The following is a 10,842-nucleotide window of genomic DNA, read 5'->3' as shown; positions in this document are numbered from 1 at the left end:
AGGAGTGACTGTGAGCGCAAAGGTGGGGAGCAGGCTCTGTCAGGGTGCTCAAGAGACAGACTAGACCAGACAGAGGGTAAGGCAGTGAGCAGAAAGGACGCAGGAGCTAGCGTATGCAAAGTAACAAGCCTCAGGCAAATGCGTGCAAGCCACCATAATGAAGTTGTGGGGGCAATGTCTGCAGCAGTGTGCCCCTAGGATAAGGTGACCAGATTTAAAGCAGGACACCATTGACCGGGGAGGAGGGGGGGTGTTCTTGATTAAAAATTTGGTCTATATGGACCAAATAGACTGTTCCCTAGCTTGTCGTGCATTCTTTCCAAAAATCAGGACTTTTTAAAAACGCCAAAAATCAGGTCTGTCCCGCCAAAAGCGGGACGTCTGGTCACCTTACCCTAGGAGGCCCTGGGTAGACACTTGCTAAGGGACTGTGGAGAAGCAGAAGGGGCCCAAGCTGGTCTATCCTCATGGTCAGGGAGCCAGGAGGAGCAGAATCGACAGCCGCACTCACTGATCTGCCACGGGCATCACTTTACAGGTCAGCAAATAGAGCAAGAAAGGTGGCCCGGCTGGTTCAGGGGCCCCCAGTTGCCTCTAAAGTCTGTGCATGTGGCCCAGAGTGGCCAGGTCTTGTTGCTCTCCAGAGAAGGCAGGCATGCAGCAGAGGGGGCACCATCTTGCCACCTTACCTGCTGGTGAGCACCTCCAGCAGCCTGAGGACAGAACCTGGGAGGTCCAGCCCAGGTGTGCAATAGATGCCCGGCAGCGCTTACCTCTGCCACATCGGCCAGGGACCTGGACACAAAGGAGTCCCGAGAGTTCCCATCCAGCAAGCTGGGGCCCAGCAGAGATGTGCCGCTGTTGGTCCCGGCAGGAGTCGGCAGCATCTTACGGCTCTTCTCAGGAGAGATGAAGCTTGCTGTGGCAAGACCAGAAACCATGAGGCGGGCTCCGCCTCCCTCATGGGCATACAGCGCTCTCTCGGAGCTCCCCGGGTGGCCTTTGCAGCACATGGCAGTCAGCCGGCTCTCCGGAGCACCCCATACCCCTTGCAAGGTGGGAACAGCCTCTCACGAACAGGCAGTCAGTAAGGCGGCTGCTGCCATCTTTCCGAATTTGTAACCAACTGTGGTAGTTATGTAATCTGGTGTCAACAAGAGAGGATTACAAGTGAAGGAGTGTGGTCTGGCCTGTCAATCACAAAATAACCAATGAGGCCTGTGTGTGGGCGTGGCCTCCTAAGAATTCTGGGAATTCCTGACTTTCCCCTGCTGAGCCTTTAAAAGGGAGGTGGACAGATCCTCCTGATGTGGGCAACCTCCCTCCAGCACACAGACCATGATGCTCAGGGGACAGGCCTGGGAGAGCAAGGCCACGGCCTGAACACTGACTGACCCACTGCAGAGACTGCGCCAGGACAGGCCCTCAGCAACTCCACCGAGAACAGAAAGAGGGTGGCTATGAGAGGGCACAGGAGGCCAGCTCCTCTCCCTCTGGCTCAGGGTAGCAGAGGGGCAGGGCGGGGATGCATTCTCTACCCTGACTTGTGGGCGATTTGGGGCATGCTCAACTCCACAGAGAAGATGATGAAATTCATCACCGAATCTCAGGACCCCCCTCACAGAATTACACAGCTACCATCCCCAGCACGTGCCAGCTAACAGTCTAACAAAGCTAACACTGGAATCTGTGTTTCCCATGGTAAACTCTGCTGATTAAAAACACCAATTAGCGGGAACCGATTACAAGGACCTATATGAGACCTCTTCCCTGGGGGATGGACATCCGAAAAGTGGGTGAAGGGAGACGTCAGAGGGCAAGATATGACAAAATAACAATTTATAAATTATCAAGGGCTCATGAGGGAGTGGGGAGGGGGAAAATGAGGAACTCATGCTGGGGGCTTAAGTGGAGAGGGACTGTTTTGAGAATGATGAGGGCAATGAATGTACAACAAATGCGCTTTACACAATTGATGTGTGTATGGATTGTGATAAGAGTTGTATGAGTCCCTAATAAAATGATTAAAAAATTTTAAAAAAACACCAATTAGCCCAGCAGGAGGAGGACGTCAGAGCCGGATGCTCACCGAAGAGGCTGCTGAGGGAAGAGTCGGTGGAGTCACTGGGGCACCACTGGGGGTCGTGAGGGGGGGAGGCAATCCAGCTGGGCTGGGGACTGCTGGACGGAGAAGGGAGACTCTTGGAGCTGTCACCACCATTCAGTTTTGCTGGAGAAAGGGAGACGCCTTCACCTGCAGATCAAACAGCCAGAAATCACCTGAGGAGGCACACAGACACCGCCCTGCCAGGACAGGAAAGAGGCCAAGACCCACTGGCTCCTCCACACAGGACAAGCAGCCTGAGTCTGCCATGGCCTGGGGGGTACAGGGCTGGCTACTCAGGGCCCTCACCATACTGGCCGGAGCTAATGGCGATCTCGATGATGGAGTCGCTGAACTGTGTGGCGGGCTCGCCCTGCGAGAGCATGTCCTCCGGTGGCCCTGGCAGGGAGAGGTCCAACAGCGCAGACACATTGGGTGGAGAGAGTCGTGGGCTTGAACCTTCTGAGGAGGGAGGTGGTGCCGAGAGGCCATTGTGGAGCGGCATTTTGGGCAGCTCAGGCAAGGAGAGGACTGAGGAGCCCTGTAGGAAGATAGTGCATCAGTCAGGCCCCGCAACCTGGTGACCCTGAAGGGAGTGTGCAGCCAGCCCGAAGCCCACCCTGCCGGTGGCCCGGAAGGCCAGCAGTGCACAGGTGGATGGGCCCTGGTTCCCCAGCCTAGACACTAAGTCGCTGCGGGGGTACGGGAGTCTGGGGAGTGTGTGTAGGAGAGAGACCAGCGGTTAAGAAGATGATCATCGGAGAGTGGGGCTGGGAGGGCAGGGGCCCTGGGGCTGGACAGGGGCCTCGGCATGCTACCTGGAAGGCGGCGGCCACTGGCTCGGGCTCAGGCTCGGGCTCCAACCTTGAGGGGACGCTGATGAAGGGACTACTCGTCCCCTAGGAAGCAAGCACAGCGGTGAGCAGCCTGTCCCCACAAGCTCCAAAGAAGCCCACAGACAACCCCAGCCTCCCAACAGTGTGGGTCCCGTGAACAGCCTGCTGCACGATGCAAAGAGCTGCCAAGGCCCCGTCCAACGTGCTGAACGCTGTGAGTCGACGCAGCGTCCCACCCGTCCTCCCAAGACTGGGCTGCAGCAGCAGCAGCAGCAGCAGCAGGGGTGCCCCCTCCTCGGTCGGTGTATCTGCATGACCAGGATGGCAGCCAGGTGGGTCGTCACCCAACAGGCCTGAAGCAGCTCCCCAGGACCAGGGATTTGCCTGGCAGGTTCCCTGAGTCCTGGCTACTCCAGGGTCACAGGACAGGCCTACCCACCCAAGACCCCTCCCTTGCTGTGCTCAGCCCAACATACTGGCTCCAGCCCTGGGCTTCCCATCCTGGGAGAGCCACTGGCCACTCTAGGGGCTGGTGGTAACTGGACAAACATACACCCATAGTGGAGACAGGACGTCCATTCTGAGGGGCGCCAGCAGAGTCTGGGCTGGCAACAGCTGTAGTCACAGTGTCGGGGGCCAGCGGGGAGATGCCAGACAGAGCATCGGTGTCCAGGACTGGGAGGGGGCTCCCGGGAATGATGCCAGCACTCTTGGCCACTAGGTCAATAGCACCTGGTGACAGAAAGAAAAGACTTTCATAATCCTGCTGTGCACACACCCCATAACACACCCCAGGAGAGCCACCGCAGGCCTCGCTCAGGCTTCCGCTCTGCGAAAGGGCCGGGAGGAGGATGGAGGTGACGGTCTGAAGGAAAAGCACCAACTTCAAATCTGACTGACAGATGTCATTCAAACCCCAGGAGGTGGCAGCCACCACATCCGGTTACCAACACTTACTGGCCAGGTGGTTGGTGGCCTGGGGTGGGAGGGCCTTGGGCACAATCGGCCTGGACAGAGTTGCTTTGGTCAGAGAGGATTGGATGGGCCGGAACGCGCCTCTCCCTGTGAGGTCAGAAACACGGACAGGGTGTTGGGACCCGCTCTCCGCACCTCCCCCATGGCAGGGCAGCACGGCATCCTTCCCAAATGGGGCCCAGGCCGAAGCCTCCCAACACTGGCTAACTGGGAAGGTCAGAGGGCACAGCCATGCCACCATGTCTCCCTAAGGCTGCGAAGAGTACGAAGGCCACGTGAACCCCTGCTAGGAGCAACCAGACCACAAGGGTCACGGGGCCGAGTGGAACCCTGGACCAGATACAGCTCCAACACACTGGCTGCCTTCTCAAGAACCCATGGCCAGCGACCCCACAGCTGCCCCACCGGAGTGCTGACGGTGGTCTTCACGAAAGCAGGCAGTTTCATGCCTCTCCTGGGAGGTTGGTGGGTTCACCCACACACTGGAGCATGGCCCACCTACCTTCACCTACAGAGAATCTGAACTAAGTGCCAACAGGGCCGTTGGACAGCACTGGAAGGTGGCTGACACCTGTCCAGGCCCAGCACACAGGAGGTGCCCACCCATGGGGTGTCCACACACAGGGTGTCAGGAAAGCTGAGGGAAGTGGGAAACGTCCCTAGCAGCAGCAGCAGAGAAAAGGCCGTTGTCCCCAAAGGTCCAGTGCGTACCTGTGACGGAGGAATTGGACAGGACGGAGAAGGAGCACACGTTGTGGGCCTGGCTCTCAGACGGTCGAGGCAGCAACGTCCTCTGTGGAGGAGAGACAGGCCGTCACTCAAGACAGCAGCACCGAGGGACATTTGGCGACAAGGGGCTTAGACGGCGAGGCATGTCAGCAAGAGCAGCCCGCTGCCCACAGCACTCCTCCCAGAGCACTCCCAGGCTGGGCAGCGCAGATGTGCCCGTCGCCATTGGGTAGGGCCGCCCAAGACTCCTGCTGGCAAGTTTCCTCCGGGCCAGCACTACCTACCTCTGCCACAAAGGGCAGGACAGGCTAAGGCCGTCCTGACAAGGTCACCAACCCTCCCTACCACCCCCCAGTCTCCTGCTGCGTGTGACCAGCAAACCAGCACAGCCAAAACATTCACAAGAGCCATCTGTCACTGGCAGGCGCTCCCCGGCAGGCATGGTAGCCTCCGGGTAGCAAGGCCACGGTTCTGCTGAGGGGAAACGTTGGCTCACAGCATCGCTCCTCCCACATGACGGGAGGCCAGGACCACCCGGTACTGAAGTATCAACACCCAAGGAGGGCCACAACACTTCAAAGACCACTTTCAGGAAAGTACCCCGCGGCCATCTCTGTGCTTCTGCCCCACAGCTCGCGTCAGCGGGTCTGACAAACATGCCTGGCTGTGGGCCGGCTGGATTTTATTTACAAGCGAGGCAGAGAGGAAGGGTGCTTACTGAGGGGCCCTCCTTGGAGGGAATGCCTTCACATGAGGCCCCAGAGACATAGCCCCGCTCTGTGGCGTCAGGTGGGGGACGGACAGGGGAGTGCCTGCCCAGGGGGCTTCCTTTTTCGGCTGACAGAAAACATTCTGCCATTAGAATGTCATGCTGACTCACAGTGACCATGCAGGACAGAGCAGCACCGCCCGGGGGCTTCCCCGGCCGTCACCCTTGGAGAAGTAGGCAGCCACTCTGCCCTCCTTGGAGCGGCTGGTAGGCTCCTGCCTCCACTGCCCTGGTGGCCACCACAGCGAGCGCCTGAAGGCCTGCCGCTTGCCAAGGGCTCCCCTGACACATGCTTCCAGAGCCGCAGGGGCACTGGGACACTCTTGCATGCGATGCCCCCGCTTGCTGCTACATCCCTCGTGTACCACTGGCTGGGGAGGCCTGGGAGGAACGGGCTCACCCTAACGAGCCCCTGCTGCACCATCACCCGTGGGCTCTCTCTCACCCCTTCCCACCAGCCCTGCCCCAGTCAGAACCCGAGCCCAGGGGGCTCCTGACCTGGACCACCAACGGTTTCCGAAGGTGCCGTTTCTGCAGCTTACGAGACTTGGGCAGGAAGAAGTCCGCCGGCATCTGCAAAGGCAAGAGCAAGGCTCCTGAGGGTTCACCAGGGGTGGCAACCCGGCGTGCGGGATGTGGGCTGGCACTCACGCTGACCGAGTTCAGGTGCTGGCGGATGGTCAGCTCAGCCTCCTTGCTGGGTGAAAAGAGCTTCCCGTGCCGGCTGTTGGGTGGCAGAGTCGTGGGGACAGCGAAGAGGGCCCCGTCGGCATCACTGCTCCCTGTGCTGGATGGGCCAGCCACCAGGAGGGGCCTTGGGAGGTTCCTCAGACCTGGAGTGTGGGGAGAGGCAGGGCGAGCAGAGTCAGTGGAGAGGCTTCTCTGAGAAGCAAGTCAGACATCAGAATTGGGGGTGGGGAGGGGGAGCTCTAGGAATTCTCAAGGCCATTCAGTCATAAAAGGGGGCCTGTACCTCAGTCCCATGAAAGGATGTGTTCTTTGGAATCCAGATATTCTGGAGCCACAGAGGCAGGATAAACCTCTGACACTTCACATCTTACACCAAAAACTGTCTTTATACCTTACACCAAAAAGAACCCTGACACCTGTCTTCTGACAACCAAACAACTGTGTAGCTTTGCTGGCAAAGAAGGTAGGCCTGCGGAGATCACTGTAGATGCACAGCCAGGGGTCTGGGGACAGCAAGTCTGTGTGCACGGGAAGAGCAGGAGGAGGGCTGCCAACTCCACACGTGTACACACAGAACTGTGCGTATCCACAACAACACACCGACAAGGATGGCACCACCCACTGGCCTCGCGGGTGCGGGCCCTTCACCTCAGTGGAAGGGCAGCAGCACCATCAGACATCCATCCCTGCAAGGCCCCTCAAGACCGTCCGGCGAGGGTGCAGCTCCTTGCAGGCCTTGCGGGCTCTGCAGCTGCAACACACAAGCAGCTCTGGGCAACAAGTCCAACAATCCTGGGGGCTGCGTGCCAATAAAGCTTATTTCCAGAAAGCAGGAGGCAGATTGGCCTGGACCACAGGTCGTAATTTGTGGACTCCTACTTTAGGTTTTTAACCGTTCAGAAAACAGACAGCACTTATTGAGAGGCCCCCTCACTGCACCCTTGGGACCCCCTTCCTCACACTCTTGTGAGATGACACAGGTGCCAAGGGAGCCCTGAGACCAGGTATTCTGGGCACTAGCCTGGGCACTGAAAATCAGTGGGTTCATGTCATGGCCTGGTCAGTGTCCCTACCTGTACCCCCAGCCCTCCCCCTCCCCTCAAAAAATGTGTTGGGCCACAATTCTCAGTGGCTTGGCAGTTATGCAAAGATCTGAGAGCCCCACGGTGTGACAAAGGGTCAGCAACACTCAGGTTGCAGCTCCCACTGGATGTACGGGAGTTTCCCCTGAGGTGTGGCCTGCAACTTTGTTTTTTTTGTTGTTGTTGTTGCAACTTTGTATCTTATAGAAGATCAAAGGAGGGTCCCTGTGCTGAGCACCTCATAGACTCAGGGGATGACCGATGCCAGGACACACGGGTGTCTCCGAGGGGCCATGGAGCTCACAGACGCTGGAAGAGACGAGGGTCTACCTCCAGAGCCCACAGAGAGCTAGCTTTCACCAAGACCCAATGGCCTGAAGTCAGGCACCTGAAATGCTGAAGCGTGAGAACCAATGTGCTTGGTGAAGGCATCTGCTATGGCGGTACCACACAGCCAGCCCAGTGCTTCCCAAGCAACCACCAAAACACTTGTTAACCTCTGCGTCGAGACCCCGTATGGGGTTGTGAGGGCCACAACAAATTGGCAATGGTAAAAGGTTTCTGGATGCACAAGTCCTCAAAACAAGACGAGTAGTGAGTCAGATAATTCTGGAGCGTTTGCTCATGTTATACATTTCTTGGATAAAAAGAGGTTGAGTGGAAAAAGTGGAAGCCCTGCACTCAGTAAGACAGTCTGTGAGCACTTTTAACTTAGAAAGAGACCAGAGAATTAGGGAAAAAGTCACCTGGATTGGAACAGAAGAAAAAGGCATGCAACCAGCCAGCCACCCATCAACAAGACCCCTTGAATCGTGACTCGGGGACCAGCCCTCTTCATCCTCAAGGAGACCAAGGAACAAGCTGCGGCAGGTGTGAGCGTGACGCCCACACCGCGCCTCTGCTCAAGGACGTGGGTCCATGTGGCCGCTCACGGGCACCGAGCGGTCACAGCACAGAGAGGCAGAGCATGCTCAGCACTCGGGGCCGTATGTCCTGTCGACCATGAGCTGCTCCCATCCCAGGGCCAGAGAAGGCCACTTGTGCACACACGTGAACAGGGGCCAAGGAAGGACGGACCCAAAGGACATTTGTCGACAACGGGCTCCGAGGGCGAGGAGTGTCAGGAAGAACACTCCTCCCAGGGCGCTCGCAGGCTGGGCTGCAGAGGCTGGCAGGGTGCCGGCACTTAAATCTAGCTGTGGAGTCGCTGGTGAACCCCTGTGCCAGGTTGACGATCCAGAGCCAGGATGCACCCCCACGCTTAGTGCCCCACATGCTCGCCGTCAGCCGGGCAGAGCCACGCACCCACTCCTCCACATGCCTGGCCCCTCAGCAGGAGAGGGGGTGTGGACACGTGCCTGGCACCACGGGCCCTGTTCACACAGTGTACAGAATGGACGTCTCCCTCCATCCCCTTTGGAGACGACCTACTTTTCAAAAAAACACTGGGATCCCGTGGCTGAGGCCTCAGGTGACGTACACGTGGCCATCACCTGGCTCTAAGGAAGTAGGGTACTTACTGCCTGGCCATCAGCTGAGACACATGGGTGGTAAGTGGCCACCACCACCTCCTTTTACCCAAGACTCCGTGACCTGCCGAGGGCCCTTCCTTCAGGAGTCTTTGCTTTGCATAGAAGAAGCTGGCTGCTAGAGGCTCGGGAAGTACGTGGTGGCAGCTCACCTGAGGAGCAAGGTGTAGCATGTGGAGAGAAGGCCTTGCCACGGGGACAGCGGGGGCTCCTCGAGCTGACGGCAACCACCTTCCCGGCAGGGGGCAGCGGCTGCTCCTCCTGGACTGGCTTCGCAGAGGCTGTGGAGATGGCGTTCACGTCCGGAACCTAACAGACCGTGGTCAAGCTTAGCGGAGCCTACCCCAGGCAGTCTCCCAGTAAAGGTGGGAGGGTCCCAGGGGAGCGGGGAACATGTGAGCTGAGGGAACAGAGCGTGGGGGCACAGAACAAGCCAGCTGCCACTCAAATAAGCTAGCACAGAATGACCCAGAACAGAACGGCTACAGGGCTACCACCCACATGACCCACTTGGGGGCTGCCTTACCTGCCACCCCTGTCCTCACCCTGGTGACTTCACTGTCCCCAGGTGGCTCGGCCACACCCACTGTCCTCTCTGCCTTGCTGCTCACTGGACACTAGGCTCTGGCTGATGGGAGTGACTTCACAGAGTCTGTACCTCCTCCTCGTCCCCTCAGACCTCACTCCTCCCTCCCCCTGCCTGTCAACCTGTTCCAATCTGGGGGGTCTCCATGGAGGGACCCAGCACACCAGAGCCCCTGAAGGTTTCTCAGTTTCTCTGACCTCACCAAGCAGCAGTCTGGGAGGCAGCCGGGATGGCGGTCACCCGAGCCTGTCCTTACTTCAAAGCAGGGGCTAGCTGCAGTTCCCCCCACCCAGGCAGGGCCCAAATCCCAGCCACACCCCTTCTGCCTACACCCACTCACAGCTGCACTCCTTGCTTGGAGCCCAAGGCCCAGCCACAGCTCCTCTGCTCAGACAGCCTGAATCCCAGGCCCTGTTCCTTCCCTCCTTACCCCCAGAGCCTGACTCCCAGCCCAATCCTGCCCCGGGTAACCCAAGGCAGAGCGTGAACCTCAACCACGGTTCCCTCCACCCTCAGAGACGAAATCTCAGCCACGGAGCATAAGGAAATCAGGCAGAACCCCACCCCACCCCCAGGGTCGTACCTGAACCTGTCATGACACCTACACTGGGTCAGAGCTTGACGCCTGGCTGTACTTTACTGCCTGAGCCCCCTGCTGGGGCAGCGGCAGCCCCTGGAAAGGGTCCAGACTCATGGGGATGGAGGGGTTCTGCAGGGAGCCTGAGGAAGCCCCTGGGGGCTGTGGGAGGTCATGCGGGGCCTGGTGCGGCCTCACCCCAGCTCAGGGCTGACCTCGGTGGCGATGAGCTTTAGCAGGCAGCTCAGGAGGCGCTGTTTGTGGCGGGCGGCAGGCTCGGCCAGCGGGCTGGGGCTCTGTTCGGCAAGCCAGTCGTACTCCAGCTGCAGCTTGGTGGGCTTGCCCAGCATGAGGTAGACCTCGGCCAACGTGAGGCTCTCGGATGTCTGCAGGTTCCAGCCCTCTTCGCGCACTTGCTGGGCCAGCCGGCTCGTGGGCTGCCCCTGGGGGGGCGTGGCGTCCGGTGTGCTGCCCTTCTCAGCGGGCTCCTCAGTGGGCACCTCAGCCAGGTCTTTGGCACTGCTGCTGCTGCCACCATGGCCGCCGCTGCTGTCAGGCTGCAACCCGGGGCCCTGGCTCAGGGGCTGCTCCAGCTGGGGTGGGGATGGGCCCCGAGCCAGGTCCATGGCCTCTGGGGCACTCGGGGCGGGGGGCTCAGGGGAGGTGCGGCCCTCAGGGGGAGGGGGCTCGGCCGCGCCCCCCGAGTCAACACAGCGGCACCTGTCAGGGATGATGAGGTGCTGGCAGGACTTGATGTAGCGGGGAAAGGGATCGAGCAGGGAGAGCTCCTCGCCCAGGTCCGGGGGCTGGCCACAGACGCACGGCTCTGCGGGCACGGAGCCTGGCACGCAGGAGAGGCTGTCCAAGCCAGGAAAGGGGTCGAGCAGGGAGAGCTCCTCGCCCAGGTCCGGGGGCTGGCCACAGACGCACGGCTCTGCGGGCACGGAGCCTGGCACGCAGGAGAG

At 59.5% G+C, this 10,842-nt stretch overlaps 1 protein-coding gene across 1 annotated transcript in view; it reads right to left on the bottom strand.

Annotated features, from left to right (window-relative positions):
- CRAMP1 (cramped chromatin regulator homolog 1) overlaps positions 1 to 10,842 on the bottom strand; it is a 30,800-nt gene that overhangs the window by 3,736 nt on the left and 16,222 nt on the right. The window contains exons 10-20 of the mRNA XM_045283975.1: positions 10,093 to 10,718; positions 8,867 to 9,023; positions 6,071 to 6,246; positions 5,912 to 5,986; positions 4,627 to 4,708; positions 3,898 to 4,002; positions 3,494 to 3,672; positions 2,923 to 3,003; positions 2,414 to 2,645; positions 2,090 to 2,254; positions 774 to 919 (exon numbers count right to left, since the gene is read on the bottom strand). Coding sequence (XP_045139910.1) covers positions 774 to 919; positions 2,090 to 2,254; positions 2,414 to 2,645; positions 2,923 to 3,003; positions 3,494 to 3,672; positions 3,898 to 4,002; positions 4,627 to 4,708; positions 5,912 to 5,986; positions 6,071 to 6,246; positions 8,867 to 9,023; positions 10,093 to 10,718 — 2,024 coding nt within the window. The remainder of the gene's footprint in view (positions 1 to 773; positions 920 to 2,089; positions 2,255 to 2,413; positions 2,646 to 2,922; positions 3,004 to 3,493; positions 3,673 to 3,897; positions 4,003 to 4,626; positions 4,709 to 5,911; positions 5,987 to 6,070; positions 6,247 to 8,866; positions 9,024 to 10,092; positions 10,719 to 10,842) is intronic.

The sequence above is a fragment of the Echinops telfairi genome, unplaced genomic scaffold (assembly GCF_000313985.2).
Source record: "Echinops telfairi isolate 266 unplaced genomic scaffold, ASM31398v2 ScPeMD7_5;HRSCAF=22, whole genome shotgun sequence".
Classification (NCBI taxonomy): domain Eukaryota; kingdom Metazoa; phylum Chordata; class Mammalia; order Afrosoricida; family Tenrecidae; genus Echinops; species Echinops telfairi.
The sequence above is the reverse complement of the archived record's forward strand: the minus strand, read 5'-3'. Positions and strand labels throughout refer to the sequence as shown.